This window comes from Schistocerca cancellata, chromosome 7 (assembly GCF_023864275.1).
Source record: "Schistocerca cancellata isolate TAMUIC-IGC-003103 chromosome 7, iqSchCanc2.1, whole genome shotgun sequence".
NCBI lineage: Eukaryota > Metazoa > Arthropoda > Insecta > Orthoptera > Acrididae > Schistocerca > Schistocerca cancellata.
In genome coordinates, this window is record NC_064632.1 from 119,489,177 (window position 1) to 119,512,803 (window position 23,627).

A 23,627-nucleotide genomic window follows, 5' to 3' on the forward strand; every position below is an offset into this window, starting at 1 on the left:
CAATTGAAATTCATCGACAGTTGAAGGAGACATGTGGTGATGGAGTTATGGATGTGTGGAAAGTGCGTTCGTGGGTGCGACAGTTTAATGAAGGCAGAACATAGTGTGACAACAAACCGAAACAACCTCGGGCTCGCACAAGCCGGTCTGACGACATGATCGAGAAAGTGGAGAGAATTGTTTTGGGGGATCGCTGAATGACTGTTGATCAGATTGCCTCCAGAGTTGGCATTTCTGTGGGTTCTGTGCACACAATCCTGCATGACGACCTGAAAACGTGAAAAGTGTCATCCAGGTGGGTGCCACCAATGCTGACGGACGACCACACGGCTGCCCGTGTGGCATGTTGCCAAGCAATGTTGACGCGCAATGACAGCACGAATGGGACTTTCTTTTCATCGGTTGTGACAATGGATGAGACGTAGATGCCATTTTTCAATCCAGAAACAAAGCGCCAGTCAGCTCAATGGAAGCACACAGATTCACCGCCACCAAAAAAATTTCGGGTAACCGCCAGTGCTGAAAAAATGATGGTGTCCATGTTCTGGGACAGCGAGGGCGTAATCCTTACCCATTGCGTTCCAAAGGGCACTACGGTAACAGGTGCATCCTACGAAAATGTTTTGAAGAACAAATTCCTTCCTGCACTGCAACAAAAACGTCCGGAAAGGGCTGCGCGTGTGCTGTTTCACCAAGACAACGCACCCGCACATCGAGCTAACGTTACGCAACAGTTTCTTCGTGATAACAACTTTGAAGTGATTCCCCATGCTCCCTACTCACCTGACCTGGCTCCTAGTGACTTTTGGCTTTTTCCAACAATGAAAGACACTCTCCGTGGCCGCACATTCACCAGCCGTGCTGCTATTGCCTCAGCGATTATCCAGCGGTCAAAACAGACTCCTAAAGAAGCCTTCACCGCTGCCATGGAATCGTGGCGTCAGCGTTGTGAAAAATGTGCACGTCTGCAGGGTGATTACGTCGAGAAGTAACGCCAGTTTCATCGATTTTGGGTGAGTAGTTAATTAGAAAAAAATCGGAGGCCTTAGAACTTGAATGCACCTCGTATGTACAATCAGAGGTGCATCTCTAAAGGGACAAAACTGAAATGTTACAGTCTATCAATAAACTAGAATATCATTACACTTCAGAAACTCTTACTTTGAACAGGAAAGCAGATCTGAAACACTTATGCACAGAAGACTATATCATGGCTAAGAAGCTATCAAGACCAAATAGTACACAAACATTCCCAGTGGCATCAGAATCTCCACATAAAAATTTTACAACCATACCAAGAGAATAAAACCAGATGGACATACAAGACAAACAGTTGAATCTAAAGAGGAGTATAGCACAAACACACACAGAAATTAAAAAAAAAAAAAAAAAAAAAAAAAAAAAAAAAAAAAAAAAAAAAAAAAAAAAAAAAGATGAAGACTGGCAAGGATCACACAAGACAATACCGAGAAGAAGGAACTTTTTGATCTAAAGATGAACAATGGCAAGATTGTCACAGGAAAAAGTGAAGAGGAAGAAGAAGACCAGAACATTTTGGGCTAAGAAAACAATCTCATAATAAAAGAATGAAGGAAATGTGGGCACAGAGGAATGTCAACCAACTCTTATGAGAACTCTACAATCCTAAATGGGCTCATTCACACAAAATAATAATTATAAAATCCCCTATCAGCAGAAAAAAGTAAATAGCTACGCCAAATTTCCGTCACACACTGTATAATTACTTAAAAGTATTAAAAATATGTGGTGTCACAGAAATATCCTTGTCAGATGAGTACATAAAACTGTAAAGGTAACACAACATTACCTTTAATAGACTTACCTCACGAACTTCTTTCCTGTAAGTGTAACACTTGTAGTAGACATCAGTCTTAATCATTGTCAGTTCAATGTTAGGTATCAGAGTCTTGTATCGTGATATAAGCTGCTCTAATTGGCGTTGCTCTGCTAAACCTTCTTCGTCTGAACAATGTGCAACCAATGCATCGAGTGTCTGCACCAGCCATTTCATATCTTCACGCCTGGCATCCACTTCACGACATATGCCCTAGTACAAAAAAAAAAGGTATTGTTCTTAGATCACAACAATTCACAATATTTTTTCCAGTAATCATATTTTATGCAACTGAAATGTTTCAGCCCGCAAAAGCAGAATAATACTAACGATGTCCTGTGCCACTCTATTTTGTTGATTTCTTTTTTTCCCTCCAGGATGCAACTGGCGCCAAAAGCACAGTGAAACTGAAGTTTTTAATATTATTTGCTAACACGTCTGCTTTGAATAACAATTACCTATCATTACTTAATAGTTCACTAATAGCAGAAAAATATAAATATGTATCAGAGGATAATCACAGAAAATGACAAATCATTTTTTACCCCGGTCTACACTCACTATAAAAAGCAAGCTGTAGATTACTTATGTTGCACTGCGTTGAGGCTTCTAAACATTTTCTTCTATGGAGAGTCAACTGGGTTTGATTATGACCCTGTGTCATATAAATATACTGAAGAGAGGAAAGCGATAATATTCACATTAAGGTCTATGTTGCCAACAATGAAAGGAACCAAAGTTCACGATCAAGTGAGACCAGATAATGGTATACAGTTTCTTTCTGCTGGGAGGTACTTCCTTTTTACCCCACTCTGAAAAGTTTACTGACAAAAATATTTTCCATCACAGGTGATTTCAAAAATCTAATAGACAGTTAATTATATATGAAAACCAATTCTTTATTAATTTAATTCACAGACTGTTGCTTCTGTAGCATTATCAAGCTTTAGAGTAATATAATTAAAACTTTTAAATGCCAGCACTAAAGAATTTCAACACACAATACTCTGGATTTTAGAACATACTTGGAGACAATATCACACTTTTCCATACAAGTATCATACTATGCTCTTATTTGTCAATTTAATATTAATAGAAAGCAATTTTGGGTACTAGTACAGTATTTTATAGGTGGCTCAAAACACCAAAGAACAACATGAAGGTCTAGACTATGTAGTAATGGAGAAGACTGGCTACTTATGACATGCCAAGGGACAATAACAAGCATACAAACAGAAACACAAATGGAAAAGGCATTTAACATCTTTTGTTCACGAATAGTTGTTTCTTTATTTGAATGAAAGAGAAAATTAGAAAAAAACAGAAGGTGAATAAACAGGATCAGAAGAAAGAATATAGAAACAGAATTTCAAAACATTATGCATACATATATGCATATGTATATATAAAGTTCCATTTGCATGGCACGGGTGTACACAACAGTCAGACAGCATCACCAAAAGAAAGCAGTAGCATTCTTGCTCTCACTCACAAGCGGTTGTCTATGCTTCTTACTCATTTCCTTCTTTATATCCCATCTACAATTTTTTATTATAATTTTAATCTAATGGTGATCTAAATCTTATTGTTGAACGATTCACTGCTTAATACACCACATTCCAATTTGGTAGTAAGCCTTCCTGGCCATTCTTATTTAAACTTTCTGTAATTTCATGAACTATCTCCGATGAAAACTGGATTGATTACAGCAGGATGGCAACACTGATTCCTCCCACTATCCCTGTCACAGTAAGTCAGTGATCAATCAACACCACACCAATATTGACAAAACATTAAATTCTTTATGCCTCTGTTCCTCTTCTGAATCTTAGCTACAAAAGCCTACAGCTTTTTCAAATGACTTCCCATGTCTTGTGCCTGAAATGAATCATACTTCCAAATGACGACAACACTTTTACACTTTTCCTGTACTTTCCCAAATATCCCTAAATGCCTCTGTGACTTAACAAATGGAACTGACAGCTCTGAAACTTATGTGAATACTATTTTTTGCCTATCTAGTGTATGTGTGGGTATTGCTAGGTTCCTTCCTGTTTTTACAACTTTAAACACTGGACTATTCTTCAGTCCAAATAAATATATAGTTTATTAACACAGCTACAACTAATCATGAATTATGGAACAACAAAAAGTTCAGGATGGAATAGCAATAATACGGAAAGGATAGAATGCCACTCAACATAGATAGGAGGCACTGAGTCGCAAACAGGCACAATGAAAAAGATTGCTAAAATATTAAAGATTTCGGACAAAGCCCTCCTCCTGTAGTAGAAAAGACACACATTGCCTCTGTCTCGGTGTGCTAGAGCCTAACTGCGACTGCGTCCATTGGGGATGGGTGATGGGGGTAAGGGAAAGGTGTGAGGTGAGGAACAAGAGGGATACTAGGTACAGGTGGGGGAAGATGTTAGTGATGCCTGGGGGAGTGTGCAGGGACTTTGTGGGGACAGGGTAAGGCTGTTAGATGCAGCATTGGGAAATTGTTCCACCTGACAGCCTTATCCTGTCCCCACCAAGTCCCTGCATACTCTGCCAGACAGCACTAACAACTTCCCCCAACTGTATCCTTCATCCTCCCCCCCCCCCCTCCCAACTTAATGCCTTCTTTCCCCCCACCACCCATCCCTGATTTCTCAAGTGCAGTAGACCATTTTAATGAAAATTTATTATACTTTAATTTTTGACAATACTTGGTTGTAACAGCCAAGTAACTACCTACTTTGAGAATGAAGGATTTAATGAAAGCAGATGTAAGTATTAAACCAGTAAATATTAAAAGTTTAATTTTAATTCATTTACATAATTTTACTGTTTATTGAGTGAGGATCATTAAAATAAATGAAACTCAAGCTTTTCTAATTATATTTTTGTAATGTGTTTATCTGACATGTTCCATACCCAGGACGATCCCCTCTTTTGTGGGTCTAAGGAATGAATAATTAATCTAATCTAATCTAAATTGATGCTCTATCAGACACAGTTGCTGTCAGGCTCTACAGACCTAAGAAGGTGGCCATGTGTCTGTGATTTGTGCTTGTGTGAATGTGAGTGTGTTTTCTATTGTAGTAGAAGGAATTTGTCCTAAAGCATTAATATTTTAGCAGTATATTTCACTGTGCCTGTCTGCAACTAAATGCCTTCTCTATATGGTGAGTAGCAACCTACCCTTTCCATATTACAACTATGAATGATGAAAAGAAATAAATAACTGATTTTTTATTGAACTGATGTCAGATTACTCCAACAACAAAATATATTTAGTATTGTATGGAAAAAAAAAAAAAAGTGGAAACAGGAGTGCCGCAAGGCAATATTCTAGGTCCCTTGTTGTTCCTTGTCTACATAAATGACATTCACACTTCAGATGGAGCAGCAAAGGCAATATTATTCGCAGATGACACTAGTGTGCTAATAGGTGCACCAAAGCAAATGCTGCAAACAACTACTGATCAAGTAATAAAGAATGTACACACTTGGTTCAATGCAAACCGGTTGACATTAAATGCAAATAAAACAAATTATATGCAGTTTGGGAAAATATGTCAAAATGTAAATCTTGATCTGTTGTTGGGTGACAAGGCCATAGACAGAGTGGCATCAACAACATTGCTGGGGATTCATGTAGATGAAAATCTTAATTTTAATGACCATCTAAAGAAACTTGTGCAGAAACTCAACTCAGCCTGTTTTTCTCTCAGAATTATTGCAAATGTTTGTACTGCAGAGGGTACCAGGATGGCATATTTTGGCTATTTTCAGTCTCTTGCAACATACAGAATAATATTTTGGGATTCCACCACTTGCCATCTAAAACAAATCACACACACACACAAATGTGTTTTATGTTAGGGCCCACCTTGCAGATTTTCAGACAAATGCCAACTTGCATAACTACAATACCTGAAATAGCACAGCACTCCACATTCAGCGAACAAAAAGAACACACACACAAAGGCATGTGTACCATACTGGTACAAAACTCTACAACAGACTGTCAGCCAACATCAGGAAGTTAGAAGATGAAAACAGATTTAAAGTAGTATTTAAAGAATTTCTACTTGAACAATGTTTTTACTCGGTAAATGACTATTTAGGCCACTACATAATTCTGATAATGTTTATAGTAAGGCAAAACTGAAAACACTGTCTTTCATCCCTAAAGTTTCTGTTAATTTTATATATCTGATGGACAGTTGTTGAGTGTGGTAAAATCTTTACTGAATTATTGTAGTGAATATAAGGGCTTCCTGTTTTGGGAAGACAAAAGTAAAACCTTAGGGCAAACAGACTACGCAGTTACAATACTGTTAGTATACATGTATAAAAAGTTGTATTACTGTGTCTTTTATGACCAAGTATTATTCTTTTACATTTTTGGTACAATTTTGTATGTATTATTCTTTGTACTACTTAATGTAAAATTTTGTATGTTCCTTTTCCTTAAATTGTTTCCCATAAATTTACATGTACTTTTGGGCAACATCCATACAATATTTATTGTCTATGGATGAATAAATAAATAAATAAAATAAATCTACTAAACGAGACAATCATGGTTATATTATGAATATCATTTTCACATGTAATTACACAAGCATGAAAAGAGGCTTTAAAAGAAATTTTCTCCTAAACACAGGAAGAAGTTTATGCCTAAAAAAATTTCATCATATTATGAAAAGGATAGGTTGCTACTCACCGCAAAAATGACGCTCTAAGTTGTAAACAGGCACGACAATAAGACTATTACATATAAGCTTTTAGCTAAGCCTACTTCAGAAACAGAAAAAACATACACATTCACACAATCTTGCACACCTCTCACACACATGACCACTATGACATGAGTGTCGTCGTAATTGCCGTCTGCTTCACGTCTGCTGTGCAGCGAGCTACCTTAATTTAAGTATTAACTGTATTTTTCTTACTTGTCACTTCTTCTTCCGTGTGTATTTGCTTTTAGGAAGCTTTAATTGTCGGGTGCTATTAATAGTGTTCCATAGATTTCGTGTTTGTTTTGAATACAGTCAGAGAGAGTCCCTTTAGTCAGCCATAGTGCCAGTAGAGTCAGTGTCATCGTAATTGCCGTCTGCTTCACGTCTGCTGTGCAGCGAGCTACCTTAATTTAAGTATTAACTGTATTTTTCTTACTTGTCACTTCTTCTTCCAAGTGTTTTTGCTTTTAGGAATCTTTAATTGTCGAGCACTATTAATAGTTCCATAGATTTCGTGTTTGTTTTGAATACAGTCAGAGAGAGTCCCTTTAGTCAACCATAGTGCCAGTAGTGCTAGTGTTTGTTTTCAATACAGTCCAGAGACAGGTAGTGCTATTTTCATTGTTTTCTACAAGAAGTGGCTAGCAACCACAGTTTAGTGAATAAACAGCCGCCTTTAGTGAATTAGCAGTCTAGTTAAAGGCTGATTAACTCTCTTCAGTAAATTGATTCCTTAGGATGGATAGGATGCGTGACTGCTGTGTACGGACGCAGGAGGAGTTGGCCACTGTTCGCGAACAGCTGAGCGTATTGATGGCCGCGGCGGTCAGCCGTCTTCAGGCTGCTGCCTCGGAGTGTAGCGGCAGTGGGGAGTCTGGTGCGTCGCAAGGTACACCCCAGGTGTTACATGCTTCACCCACTGTCCCTGCTGTCGAGACATCTTCGCGGGTACTGGGCGCGGTTGGGCCACCCTCTCCCCAAGGGGAGTGGCGGGTTCAGCGGCGTTCGCGGCGCACGAGGCGGAGGGTCAATGTGGAGGCTGGCCGTGTGGCATCGCCCGCTCTGCCTGTGAGTGGACATGTGGCTGCTCCTTCAGCAAGGTCCAAGCAGGCACACGGGGGGAGGGGTTTATTAGTTATTGGGAGCTCCAACGTTAGGCGGGTGATGGAGCCCCTTAAGGAAATAGCGGGAAGGTCGGGGAAAAAGGCCAGTGTTCACTCTGTCTGCTTGCCGGGGGGTCTCATCCGAGATGTGGAGGAGGCCCTACCAGCGGCGATAGAGAGCACTGGGTGCACCCGACTGCAAATTGTTGCTCATGTCGGCACCAATGACTCCTGCCGTCTGGGTTCAGAGGTCATCCTCAGTTCGTACAGGCGGTTGGTGGAATTGGTGAAGGCGGAAAGCCTCGGTCGCGGGGTGAAATCAGAGCTAACTATTTGTAGTATCGTTCCCAGAACCGATCGCGGTCCTCTGGTTTGGAGCCGAGTGGAAGGCTTAAACCAGAGGCTCAGTCGATTCTGCGGAGATCTGGGGTGCAAATTTCTCGACCTCCGCTATCGGGTGGAGAAATGTAGGGTCCCCCTGAATAGGTCAGGCGTGCACTACACGCCGGAAGCGGCTACAAGGGTAGCGGAGTACGTGTGGAGTGCACATGGGGGTTTTTTAGGTTAGAGAATCCCCTCCCTAGGCCCGACAAGACGCCTCCTGAGATGCGGCAAGGTAGGAGTAGGCAAAATGCAACAGGGAATAACAATATTAATGTGCTAATAGTAAATTGCAGGAGCGTCTACAGAAAGGTCCCAGAACTGCTCTCATCAATAAACAGTCACAACGCCCATATAGTACTAGGGACAGAAAGTTGGCTGAAACCAGACGTAAACAGTAATGAAATCCTAAACTCAGATTGGAATGTATACCGCAGAGACAGGCTGGACAGTGAAGGGGGAGGCGTGTTTATAGCGATAAGAAGTGCAATAGTATCGAAGGAAATTGACGGAGATCCGAAATGTGAAATGATTTGGGTGAAGGTCACGGTTAAAGCAGGCTCAGACATGGTAATTGGATGTCTCTATAGGCCCCCTGGCTCAGCAGCTGTTGTGGCTGAGCACCTGAAGGATAATTTGGAAAATATTTCGAGTAGATTTCCCCACCATGTTATAGTTCTGGATGGAGATTTTAATTTGCCGGATATAGACTGGGAGACTCAGACGTTCATAACGGGTGGCAGGGACAAAGAATCCAGTGAAATTTTTTTAAGTGCTTTATCTGAAAACTACCTTGAGCAGTTAAACAGAGAACCGACTCGTGGCGATAACATATTAGACCTTCTGGTGACAAACAGACCCGAACTATTTGAAAAAGTTAACGCAGAACAGGGAATCAACGATCATAAAGCGGTTACGGCATCGATGATTTCAGCCGTAAATAGGAATATTAAAAAGGGTAGGAAGATTTTTCTGTTTAGAAAAAGTGACAAAAAGCAGATTTCAGAGTACCTGTTGGCTCAACACAAAAGTTTTGTCTCAAGTACAGATAGTGTTGAGGATCAGTGGACAAAGTTCAAAACCGTCGTACATAATGCGTTAGATGAGTACGTGCCAAGCAAGATCGTAAGAGATGGAAAAGAGCCACCGTGGTACAACAACCGAGTTAGAAAACTGCTGCGGAAGTAAAGGGAACTTCACAGCAAACATAAACATAGCCAAAGCCTTGCAGACAAACAAAAATTACACGAAGCGAAATGTAGTGTGAGGAGGGCTATGCAAGAGGCGTTCAATGAATTCGAAAGTAAAGTTCTATGTACTGACTTGGCAGAAAATCCTAAGAAATTTTGGTCTTATGTCAAAGCGGTAGGTGGATCAAAACAAAATGTCCAGACACTCTGTGACCAAAATGGTACTGAAACAGAGGATAACAGACTAAAGGCCGAAATACTAAATGTCTTTTTCCAAAGTTGTTTCACAGAGGAAGACTGCACTGTAGTTCCTTCTCTAGATTGTCGCACAGATGACAAAATGGTAGATATTGAAATAGACGACAGAGGGATAGAGAAACAATTAAAATCGCTCAAAAGAGGAAAGGCCTCTGGACCTGATGGGATACCAGTTCAATTTTACACAGAGAACTTGCCCCCCTTCTTGCAGCGGTGTACCGTAGGTCTCTAGAAGAGCGTAGCGTTCCAAAGGATTGGAAAAGGGCACAGGTCATCCCCGTTTTCAAGAAGGGACGTCGAACAGATGTGCAGAACTATAGACCTATATCTCTAACGTCGATCAGTTGTAGAATTTTGGAACACGTATTGTGTTCGAGTATAATGACTTTTCTGGAGACGAGAAATCTACTCTGTAGGAATCAGCATGGGTTTCGAAAAAGACGGTCATGTGAAACCCAGCTCGCGCTATTCGTCCACGAGACTCAGAGGGCCATAGACACGGGTTCACAGGTAGATGCCGTGTTTCTTGACTTCCGCAAGGCGTTCGATACAGTTCCCCACAGTCGTTTAATGAACAAAGTAAGAGCATATGGACTATCAGACCAATTGTGTGATTGGATTGAGGAGTTCCTAGATAACAGGACGCAGCATGTCATTCTCAATGGAGAGAAGTCCTCCGAAGTAAGAGTTTATTTCAGGTGTGCCGCAGGGGAGTGTCATAGGACCGTTGCTATTCACAATATACATAAATGACCTGGTGGATGACATCGGAAGTTCACTGAGGCTTTTTGCAGATGATGCTGTGGTGTATCGAGAGGTTGTAACAATGGAAAATTGTACTGAAATGCAGGAGGATCTGCAGCGAATTGATGCATGGTGCAGGGAATGGCAATTGAATCTCAATGTAGACAAGTGTAATGTGCTGCAAATACAAAGAAAGAAAGATCCCTTATCATTTAGCTACAAAATAGCAGGTCAGCAACTGGACGCAGCTAATGCCATAAATTATCTGGGAGTACGCATTAGGAGTGATTTAAAATGGAATGATCATATAATGTTGATCGTCGGTAAAGCAGATGCCAGACTGAGATTCATTGAAAGAATCCTAAGGAAATGCAATCCGAAAACAAAGGAAGTAGGTTACAGTACGCTTGTTCGCCCACTGCTTGAATACTGCTCAGCAGTGTGGGATCCGTACCAGATAGGGTTGATAGAAGATATAGAGAAGATCCAACAGAGTGCAGCGCGCTTCGTTACAGGATCATTTAGTAATCGCGAAAGCGTTACGGAAATGATAGATAAACTCCAGTGGAAGACTCTGCAGGAGACACACTCAGTAGCTCGATACGGGCTTTTGTCAAAGTTTCGAGAACATACCTTCACCGAAGAGTCAAGCAGTATATTGCTCCCTCCTACGTATATCTTGCGAAGAGACCATGAGGATAAAATCAGAGAGATTAGAGCCCACACAGAGGCATACCGACAATCCTTCTTTCCACGAACAATACGAGACTGGAATAGAAGGGAGAACCGATAGAGGTACTCAAGGTACCCTCCGCCACACACCGTCAGGTGGCTTGGGGAGTATGGATGTAGATGTAGATGTAGATGTAGATCTTTGTCTGCATTCATGTGTTACGGCTGGAGTGGCCAGAGATAGTGGTATTTTGTGTGTGTGTGTGTGTGTGTGTGTGTGTGTGAGAGAGAGAGAGAGAGAGAGAGAGAGAGAGAGAGAGAGTTGGCTTCATTGAAAGCTTATGTGCAACAGTTGTTTGTAATGTCTGTCTGCAACTCAACATATCCTCTTGACAATGAGTAGTAACTTATCCTTTTCATAATATTATTGATATGCCAACCTGGACCTTTCATTTTTTAAATTTCATCATAAATGAATGAGTAGTAATCCAAAAATAAAAACTGTTTGGAGAAAAAATTCTTTAGAAAAAGTTTTTATTGGTAGCTTTAGTTTCCTACAAACATACTTAACTTTACCACTGTCATTCACTTCCAGCGACTTGTAATACTGCACTGGCATCAACTCATCTGCAAAGGAGTTCTACAGTGCAAAATTTAACCAGGTGACAACAGCAGTCTTGCCTTCTTCATTATCTTCAAACTGTTGTCCACCAAGCCACAGTTTCAAATGCAATTTAACAGTCACTGGGTGCTAAGTTGGGTCTGTAGGGCCAATGCTCAAAAAGTCAGCGGCATGGGAACTTGTGTTGTTGTGGAGGAGGGCTACCTCAGACAATAGTTTCTCAGGCCGTTGATTTGGATGGCATATCTGAGTTTTGTGGGCATTTTGCTATAGCTTTCAGCTGTAAATTTTGAATCAAATTCCATAAAAACCTACCAAAATAATATCGTCCTCATATCAGAAAACAACAGCCATTATTTTTTTATTCAAGCAAGAAGGTCAACTGATTTTTTTTCAGTTTTGTCATCACTATAATGACTTTTGTTTTGATTCTGAGTCAGTATAGGACATGTAAGTACCATTTTCCTCAAAAAAATGAGGAAACAAATAATCTCTATGTAGTCAACATCAATACAAATACACTTGTCCATTTGACATTCATTGCTCTTTGTGTCTGTTGGTAGGAATTTTTGGTACCCACTTTGCCCACAACTCACAATACCTGAGTTTTTTCCAGGGCAATTGGGTAAATATTAGTGCAGCCAACATAATGAACTTTATCAGCCAGGGCACCAATCATTAATCATCAGATTACAGTGTATAGTTCTCTTATTCACGATTTCGTTGGTCTGAATGCTGGACCTGCTCCTTGTACATTTGTACTCCTCTTTTAAAGTCTCAATGTCAGTGTCTGATCTTTCCTGCACTTCTTTCTGTTGACCCATAAACTAGGAACAACAACTGATGAACCTGAGCACTTGCAGACCCTTTTGCACACAAAAATTGAGTTATAATAGTCACTTCACAACTGGCAGGAGCAACAATTTTTTAAGTCATTGCTGTTGGTTTCAGCCCAACAGTCAAGACACTACTGAATTAAAGCAGTGACTTCTGTGGCTGTCTGCACAGTCAACAGATGGAACTGTATTAGTGCAACTACGTTTGGGGTTGCCAACAACCATATAAAAGCCTACACCCCTTATTTTACGACAATACCCCATGAAATTTATAAGAACTTATCCTAAGATGTTTGGATGGGTGGTTCAGTGGATAAGTGGCACACTAGTAATCGAAATTATACTTTTCTTTTTACTCCTCCCCTCTGGTAACATTTGTTAATGTGAAAAATGTCACGCTGCAGTGTGGTTTGGAGATTAAACTGTAAGTTTGCCTGTAACTGGTGGGTAAGTCAGTTCAAAGTACAGAAGAAGGTAAGGGAATACCACCTGCAATAGCCTCATCTACTTCTACACAACTATTCTGCAATTCAGAACTAAGCGCCTGGCAGAAGCCCATGCCTCATAAAGCACCGCAGTGCTCAAACCAACCTTCAGCTTGAGGACAGCTTTACTTTTTTCTTCTTAGGAGAGCTACATGCAATACAAGCTACAATTAATGTGTACCCAGATTCAAATCTTCTTCGTAACCAGCAATATTCCAATTGGTCAGCAGCTCATCATCTGGAGCTATTACAAACCAATTTCTTCTTTTTCTGATTGTTCTTCAATCACCAATTTTTTGAAGATTCCATGGTTAGTGGTTCTATCCATTCATTTTATCTTTAAGAGGAGTCTCCAACTTCACACCTCAAATGATCCACGCTTATGGTCAATGCAATTTACCCAAAAAGTGTGACGTTCCAGATACAGCTTTCCACACTTCACTATTTATGTTTTTAGAGCAAAGCATTTTCAAATAATTCAGTAATTCTTAATAGTATTATTTCAAATAATAATGAACAATACACATAAACTTAAAGTGTTCTCATGTTTCACTGTACTGTCTATTATTTGTATGAATAAATGTATAATTTTGTGAACTTCTTTGCCAACTTCTTTGCATACGCACTGTTGACTGCTACGATTTTTTTATGTGAATTTTTTCTGGCACTCTCTAACTGTTTTCACCTAAACAGATAATTATAAAATATCCTACAGCCCCATGAAAATATAACTTAACTCTCTGAGAAATGTTACGAGATTACAAGTACGCTGCTTTCATATAAGTTATACATACATACATGTCTAAATTTCATGTTTGTTTCAACTGGTTTGATTGCATTAAAAGCATCATCTCGTAATTAGAAATGTGTAGTTTAGTCTGCTTCACATGACACTAGCCTTTTGCATTGAGATACTCAGTATTAATGACTTCCATCACAATAAATTAAATCCATTATGAGAAAGAGAATAATGTGAATCTCTAGTACAGAATTTTATTAAAACAAGTGTAATACTGAAAAACAGACTTAAGTTTTATTTCAAAATTATGGCAAAACCAAACCAGCAAACTTCACTTCTCAGTAATTCCATTTGTAGTGAAACTATCAGTACAAACTGTGAGTTAATTATTATGCAAATTGCCATTTCTTTTGTCATCGTAATATAGTAATAAATTAAAGTATAACATAAAAACAGAAGCTAATCAATTTACACAAATATCAAACTGAATAGTTTACCATTCAGTATGGGTAGTGTAATATAAAAATACAAAACCAAGAGAAATAAATACTTGGAAAGTCTGTTACAGCTCCCCATATGGAGTGTATCAGGAGCAGCATCCAACTGCATTTCAGTTTAAGAACACACTGTTTTAACTACACCACTGAATAAATTAAATAACTTTTTTCCATAAAGTACAGATGACAGTATATACAAATGAACCAGCAGTTCTGGATATCCTAAAAATGGGATACAGTTTTACAAACATCACTCTCTTCCTCTGCACGATATTCAACTATTTAAGACAGTTAATAAAACAATGGAAAATCCAGGATGGATTGAAACAATATTATGAAAAGGAAAGTCGCTACTCACCATATAGCAGAGATGCTGAGTTGCAGATAGGCACAACTAAATGACTCTCACAATTAAAGCTTTCAGCCATTAAAGCCTTCGTCAACAATAGACAAAACACACACACACACACACACACACACACACACACACACACACACACACTGAGAATTCAGTCGTATGTGCGAGTTGCACGCGCGCGTGCTGGTGTGTGTGTGTGTGTGTGTGTGTGTGTGTGTGTGTGTGTGTATTGTTGACGAAGGCCTTAACGGCCAAAAGCTTTAATTGTGAGAGTCTTTTTGTTGTGCTTATCTGCGACTCAGCATCCCCGCTATATGGTGAGTAGCAACTTTCCTTTTCATAATATTAAGACAGTTAATCTTCATTTATGATTATATGGCATTTGTGAGACTGCCCACTCTTTGGAAAGTGTTGTCTTGTACCTCAAGAAAAAATTTAGGATTTCCATAGCATACTTTTGTCATTTTGGGAGCTGTGGGAAAAAAAAGAAGAGAAAGAAAGGAAAGTTGACAATGATTGATATAGCTGCAGAAATAATTACTATTTGTCACCATGATGACAAAAATATGCAAACCATTTGTAGTGAACATTTTGGAGAAAAAGCACTGTAACAGCTGATATTCAAATTCCGAAACAATTATTAATCCTTATGAGCAGAAACTAAGTCAAAACTGAAATGTGACTCATGACAAAATGAAATTTTAAACAAATAAAGACAATGTGGAACCAAAGTACATGAAAAGTTTGAAGGTGCCCAGAACTACTTCACAGCAAGGCCTCTATTACTCGACATCATCCACACCATTTTACATTTTATCTATTCTTTCTTCCCACTATTTTATTTTCTTCGCTAATTTATATCTTGTAACACTTCTTCTCTTTTTCTCTGCACACTTTATTCTTTCCACTGTGGTGTTTTACTGTGTACTTGTTGCACTCCATGAACTTACTTAACTGCTGTAGGGAAGTTCTTTGCACTCAGTGGTCCTTTTCTTCCCATTAATATACAAATACCCAACATCTTTAGCCTTATCCCAGTCAAACTGCTCTGTACAGGCCATGTCCACAAACTTGTCCCTCTACTCATTATAATACCCAACGGTTTACTTCTCTTCACAGACGTTTTCAACTGCCAGCACCTTATATAACAGGGCCTCTGTAGCATATTAACTGTGTGACACTGGTAAATCAAAAAACCAGGCAACGCACCATGCAAAAAAGCTCCAGCTTCTCATTGGCTTCACAGCACTGCTGCTCTCTTTGTTGCCAATGGGTTATCTGTTGTCTCCCATGACTGCTCCACATCCTCTGTTAAAAACTGAATCTCATCCAGTTGCTGCTGAATCATGTAAGTGAACACAGTGTCTCAACAAAGTCATCCATGTTGGTCCCTTCTACCCCATAACGATTCATCCGATTTGATGCTGGTTTTACTTTCAATAAAAGCGATAAACTGCTGCCCTTGTTACAGAATTTTATACTTTTTAGTGGTATCTCACTCAGATGCAGTTCCCTCTCAAGAGCAAACACAAATGAGAAACTGCTGCGATTATTTTTCTGCCTTCTTTTTCAGGGTGAATCTTCTTTCATTTTCTCTGCACTAATCATGATACACTTCTCAAAAATTGACCTCGTCAAATACTATTTGTTTATTAAAGACTCCACTCTAGTCCCTACTGAATAATGTATCATTCAATCCTTTAATAGAAATAGTTCCACTATCAATCAGTAAATTGTCAAATGTTGCACCACAGTGGTACTAAAGAGTTGAAAACAACATTAGAAACTCTACAACATCCTCCAAATTTTTTCAACTTACATAACGTCTAGCCTAAATTCTGCCTCATGTAATGCAGAGGCCAAACAGAGAACAAGTGAGGGACAATGTTTCTGTAAGGTTGTTAACAAAGTTGGTAGGTATTGCTAAGGCAACAAGGGAATAGTGAAGAGCAAAACCATGGCTAAAAATAAAGCAAACAATGGGAGTATTTCTCATGGAATAATAAGAACATATATGTAGGTGTGAAAAGGCTGGCAGTAGATAAAAAGAACTAGAGAAGGATATGAAAACAATCTAAAGGGAGTTCGCTATTAACAACTACACTTATATTTATCATCCCCAATGAGCAGATTTTTAATCTCTTTTGCATAAATATTGGTTATGGCTTTCCAATCGTAGCCATTCCAATGTCAGCTACAGAATCTGCTGCTGGACGAACTGACCAATACATCAGAAAGAAGCATTTTCCATGTATTACGAACAATAGCAACTTCATGGACTGTTTGAAATATGCACATCACCACCTCCATCTCACACTTCACGAATGTCACTTCTACTTGGTCCCAACATTCTTCATGTAAGTGCAAATGGCCTATCCACGGATGAAAAATCTACTTCACATATATTTCATTTATAGCTCACTATTTTCTTCCTCTACTTGATAAACATTAATAGTACCTTTGAATACAACATTTACAAACAAAACAACTCAAATGAGTATCTTCTGGTGTGAAACTAAACTTTAATGAACAAATATGTGAGTCATTTTCTAGAAATCTAGACAATAGGTCCAATATCAAAACCAAGTCAATGTCCAGATTCAATGATAACATCTTAGTTGTTCACTGACAACTAAAATGTTAATCAGCATCCTCTAGAATAAGTAATCTTAAGTGTATTGTTTCTATATGGGACAATGCACACAATAATTTGTGTCTCAACAAAAGAGCTTGGTTCTCTATGTAGACAATTCACATTTCCTCAGCAGAAGAGTTTGCTTTACTACTTAAGTAATTCACAGTTTCACATCTTGCTACCTAACCTTTTTGCTCCTATTTGAAAGTGCCTCTCAAACATAAAATTAATTTCTCACCACCTGATTGAGCTCAAGGTAACTACTTTGATTTTCTCCCTGCAACCTGCATTTAATTCTGATTATTTGTGTCTGCTTCATTAACTTGTGTACATGAAACTAATATAAATACATAAGTAATTCTAAAACTTTTGAAATTTGGTTATCTGCACTCAAATGGGACATTCCTTTACATTGAGCACAGACTGAAATCATTCTGTGCAACACTTTTTTCTCAGTCTGTATTATTGGTCACCTTCACAATTCAATGTCTATGAAAATATAAACAAAGCAACTATCTTTCAAGAGCTGTTGTCCAACAGTCATGACATATCTATTCTAACTAGAAGAGGGATAAGCAGCAAATTTTACATAAAATGCTGTTGTCTTAAAATATTTTTAGGCATCAAGCTAAGTTTGAAGCTTACTTAATACTAGTATGCCAAATAACAAGTTACCATGAATGTCTGTAGCTGTTTCCCCCAGGAGAGCATGAGAAAAAGAAAGATAAAAATAAGGCTATGTTTCTCAAAAATATATTGCCAGGTTTTTAAAATTCAAAACCCTCCTTTCAAGAACTAAAATTTGAAAGGATTTACTTTATTATTGTTGCCCAAGTAGAACTGGGCTGTACAAATAATTTTGAATTATGCTTTAGGCATATATAGATATCAGGTGTGTGAAAAGACTAAAATCACCTAACACTGAAAGGCAGGCAAATACAAGATTAAATTACAGGTTTTCAGTTGAAAACTTATTCCCATCAATATTTTCTCTTTATAAGTTATATTATGTAAAGTAACTTTAAGATGTTGCTTCATTGATTAAATAATCAGCTCGGTTTAAAAAGTTTGTAAAAGAATTCTACTGAAAAGTTACTTAAAAAACCATATATAGAGCACAAAATAAATACTAATTGTTTTGAAATTATAAATCTGGGAACAAAATTCAGTAAGCCAATTGATGACAAATGAATACAAATTACAAAAAATAAAAATGAGTCCCTGTCAGTGAATTAAAAAACAAAATTTCTGTGATAATGAAAGTTTCAAGACGAAAATAGCAAGGAAAAACAGAGGAAAGGCAACGACCCTCCTTCCAATAAATGATGGACGGCACTAGATCAGAAAATTTCTCTACACATGCTCACATGTTAAGTGCCATCTACAGTGATGGTTTATTAACAGTTGCTGAGGTTGACAGAAGACAAAAGGATTGGGGCAGCCAAGAGGCTATAAGATGCATGGGGCATGAAGCGGGTAAGAAAGTATTATAAAGTTGGAAACGGTAAGTCAGATGACTTTCAGTGCATGTCAAAAAAAAATGTGGACTACTTGCGATAACAAATGCATTTGTACGTGTGTGTGTGTGTGTGTGTGTGTGTGTGTGTGAGAGAGAGAGAGAGAGAGAGAGAGAGAGAGAGAGAGAGAGAGAGAGAGCACTATTTGAGGGAAGGAGGAGCATAAAATGTTAAGGTTAAGATGGAAGAGCATTGGCGTAGAAATTGACATGAGACAAAAATGCAATGGGGTGCTACAGAGGGAAAGAGGTAGTTAGAGAGATACGAAGAGTGAGAGTGTTCCTGTGATTTTCTGATCTTTTGAGTGCTTATGTTTCTCCTACCAAAACAAAACTGACCTATGTAAACTGCATAGTTTATTTATGTGTATGAAGGCAGTGGAAACAATATCATTTCCTCTAAATAATATAAACCTAAGCTTCCTCTTTAGAGACTGAGGAAGAGAACTAGCGGTTAGTAAAGGTAAGGTGCCCAGTAAATTTACAGAAATGTTATTTTTATGAGAGAGGACCTGAAATACATTCCCATTAGGTTTGAGGTCAAAGACTCATAAGCAACTGAATGAGAGATAAATACTGTATTGAAAATAGAGCACTCCTGTCAAAATGGCAAAGGGAATAGTTCAGTTTGGTATATGAATGGGAAATAGTCAGGCCTTGCACTGGCTGTTAGCGTGAGAATTGAGTGCAGTATGGACAAGGTGCACAATATCAGTAAATCTGATCATGGCCATATCACAGGTGCCCAATGAATGGAACACTCCAACTCTGGGGTAATGCAAGCAATGGGCTTTTCACATGTAGTGTTGCATAATCTGATCATAAAAAATGCATAAACTACTGTGGACTGTAGCAATGTACTAATGGGTCACTGAGCAGCAAAAAAATTGCCAAATCAATGCTGGACAATGACTAACTACATCATCCAAACCCTCTCCTCACTATGGGATATAAATGCCACAACCCCACACTCCTACCTCTGCTCTCTGGATATCAAAGCACACAGAAATTTGTGTGGCCACAGGAACAATGCCACTGGATACTTGAACCAAGGAAAAAATGGCCTGGTATGATGAGATATGGTACATGTTGGTATGAACCAATGGCAGGGAAATAGTATTTAGAAAACCACGTGAGGCTGTATACCCCACTTGTCAAAAGAGTCTAAATACGAGTATTTTGAGGAAAAAAAGATTAAATTAATATTTGACTATAAATTTTCTCTAATCATGATGTACATCCTAATAACAGTGAACAAATGAATATGAGAAAATTAGTGACATTAAATCATTTAAGCATTTTTCAAATAGCACTCTCACACATACTTTTGGTTGATAACTTTACAGCACACTGAATGTAACACCTTCTGCAACATTAGCAGACTTACTTTCCAGTTTCACATTTTAATCACAGTATTAGCTCTAATAAGTCACAGAAGACTTGGTATATGGTATGAAAAATTCAAAAAAGCAGATAGCAGTAAAGATGGGTCGTTACCTGGAAAATGGCCCTTTCTTTTTCAAATTCTTCAAGTGTGTTCACCTCATTGACTATATTTTTTAAACTCCTGTCGACTGAATCCATCCAAGTCACCATTTCATTAAATCTGTTAGCAAAAAATAAATTGAGTATCATTCAACAACCTTCATTTCAAAGCACCAGACACAAAAAAGAAAGCAGAATCTCACACAATAATTATGTTAAACAAGTATCAAATACCAAGGTACTGTTTAAGACATAAAACAAAAACCATGAAATGAAGCTGCTCATCATGGAGAAGAAAGAGTGAACAAAAAGGATGCATTTCTTTAATCCACTTCCTGCTATTATTTGCTAATATTTGTGACTGAAGAGGACAATTTGCTTATTACCTTCGGAGCAGAAACAACTAAAAAAGTGCTAGGTGAAGTATTAATTAAAGAACAAAGCTAAATCTCTAGCTTTACTGTTGTTTTTAAATCCTCTGCCATCAGCAGAAACACAGTAATCAGGAGAAGGAAAGTGTGAGGTACACAACGGTTTAATTGCTCCAAATGCTGCATCAGGGGAGAGAGAGAGGGGGGGGGGGGGGGGGATGGAAAATATGATGAAAGAATAGCAAATGACGGAAAAAAATTGGACCGATGTGGATAGAAACTGGGAGAAATATAATAAATAGGAAAAAGCTGAAAAAGAAGTATAACACCAAATACATCAAAATAATACAAACAAATTACTGAAAAATGCAACAAGCAGTAACAAAGAGGCAGAGGACATACTAGCTGTGAATCCAAATAGAAATGAGGAGCAGAAAGTCTATGGAATATAATGGTGAAAATGCTTGGACTGCTTGCACAATGTAGCATTCTTTTGTGTCACTGGCATGAATGTGGAATGAAAAGGTGGAAGAAAATAAACCCAAGTGCCACCATACGTCTTAGTCCTCTCACGAAGTATACAGAAATTATAAACCAGTAGCTCTCCTCCCACAGTCAGCCACATATTTATGACAAAAATTATTCTATAGTCAAGATTCTAATCAGTTATATTAGCTTCACGTGCAACTAACAAACATCCATGACCTCATGTACGAAAGCAAGTTCATTGTTACCAGTATTTAGGAACTGGAATCTTAGCTGTTATTTTTTAATCTTTTCTTGTAGCTTACATCTCTATTCATTCCACATTCAGAATAAGATTGTCTTAATTTCTGTAAATGTGCATTTTCTCCTCCATTTCTTTAGTTAATCTCCATGTGTTGACTTTCTCTTTTCCGGTTGTACTTGCGATGAAGCAATTTCAACAAGAAGTTCAACTTTTTTTTTTTTAAATTAGTGTGTTCAGCAGACCTGCTCCATGTGCAACTGTTTCAGTGACGAGTAAGTAGCTGCTTCCTTATAACCACAATTATTATTATTATTATTATTTCAATTTGAATGATTATTATTGAATCATATCAAATAGTACCTACAGTATTTGACTGCATAAATTCCCCTAATCAGTCTTACCGCAGTACTACAAACAATAGCGGAGTCTTGTAATTACACTGTCATAAACTTCGTGGGTTCAGAGACATACTATGATAGTATTTCACTAATTACAAAATCAACTCAACTTTGCGAAGAACTTGGGAGTATAAGACCACTTATCAGTATGACAGTGCACCACCTCTGCCTGGATGCAAGCACTAATTTGCCTGTAAGGGTGTCTAAAACCACTGCATCCTCTCCAGAGGCAAGCTGGTCCATCAAGTTCCCTCAATTGCTATCAGTTGTGACCTGAATTCATCCCAAATGGCTCCCCACACCTTGATGCCATGACTATCACTACTCTGCCCCTCCCAAACATAAGAAGACCACGACATCTCCCAACGTCACCACCATACTTGCCAACAATGGTTATCCAGGATGGTGCAGACCCTCAATTCATCACAGATCACAATGTCATTCATCAGCAGTCCATACCTCCCAGTCACGATGCCATTCCAAATGCAGCTGTCTGTGTTGTGATGTAATGACAGCCTACACATGGGACAATATTTCCAAAGTCCAGCTGCTGCTAATCTCTGAACAATGGTATGAGATAACACAAAATGTTGTAGTGAGTCCATTACTTGTTCTCGGAAACCAAGTGCAGATGTGAAAGGCTTACGATGTGCTTGGTACAAAATACGGCAATCCCCCACTTTGATGGTCATACACAGTCGACCAGAACTCTGATGACGCTTGTGCCTGCCCCCCAGTTTCTAAATTGTCCAACATTGGGCCACTGTCAAATCCAAATGCACCACAAATTTGAGTATTGAATAATTTGACCAACTGGTCAAATAGAGATCTAGAATGAGGTCCCTTTCAAATGCTTTCAGATGCTAATAATGCTATCTTGTAAAAATATATGACATCTTCATGTCTTTCATAATTTCTCTTAACAGGCCTGGTAACAGCATGAGACATGAGCAACACTACAGACTCTGCTGGTTGTTCTATCTGTCACATAGAATTACTACCCCATCATTTAAAGATTTTTCCTTGGTTGAAGACCACAGTCATAGTACACTTTTTGAAAGAAACTGTTGCAGCCATCTGTCTGTAAGTTTTCATTATTAATTTATTTTGCTACTGTGATTTTGGCTGTAGAAAATTTTCCAATGGAAAGGAGACATCAAATCAGTTAATATCCAACATGTCTGAATGACATGTCAGCGTCAAAACTTACGACACATATTTTGACATTTATCAACACACATGTCGACATATATACCAGTCATCTCATCGTAAGATCTGAGGGCAAATTAAGATCAGGGATTACAGCTAACATTATGCACGATGGGCACATTTTAACACATTGTGCTGTGGAAAGCAAGAATCATGTCTAATGATTTGCACTTGAAAATAACTCTAAAGCTGAAATCGCAATATCAGAATAAATGAATAATACAAACTTACAGTCAAATGGTGGCAATGATTTCGATAAAAAAATCTAATCTTTCACAAACCCACTGAGGAAGAGTATGTGTGCAATGTTACACTGATATCCAACCATGCCTTGTGTGTGCTTCGCTTTCTTGTCGGGCAGAAGCCCATATTCTTACAAATTTTGCTTATATATACTACAGGGGCATGCATGGCTTCAATGAAAGAAAACAACTACTAGTGAATAAGTAGATTAGTACAGAAGAGGTGGAAAAGAAAGTCAAGATGTTCATCTGGAGTGTGTTCATACAGGGCAGTGAAAGCTACACATTATTGTAGACAGACACAGAACGCTTAAAAGTGATGGAAATGTGACTCTGGAGAAAGTTGATGAGGACCCACTGGACAGAAAGAAAACACTATTCTATCATAGATTTTACAAGTGATCAACAAGTTGGAAAACTTCACAGAAAGTATCCCAATAACAAAGAAAAACTTTTTGGGCCTTTATTTAGACACAATAAATTTTGAACCCGTATTGGAAGAAAAAATTTTGGGTAGGAAAACCAAGGGGAGACCAAGAAAAAAAACAGTCAAAAGATTTTCTTAACT

General features: G+C 38.4%; 1 protein-coding gene across 1 annotated transcript in view; it reads right to left on the bottom strand.

Moving 5' to 3' along the window:
* LOC126092560 (muscle-specific protein 300 kDa) overlaps positions 1-23,627 on the bottom strand; it is a 651,560-nt gene that overhangs the window by 420,199 nt on the left and 207,734 nt on the right. The window contains exons 22-23 of the mRNA XM_049908233.1: positions 20,122-20,230; positions 1,844-2,068 (exon numbers count right to left, since the gene is read on the bottom strand). Coding sequence (XP_049764190.1) covers positions 1,844-2,068; positions 20,122-20,230 — 334 coding nt within the window. The remainder of the gene's footprint in view (positions 1-1,843; positions 2,069-20,121; positions 20,231-23,627) is intronic.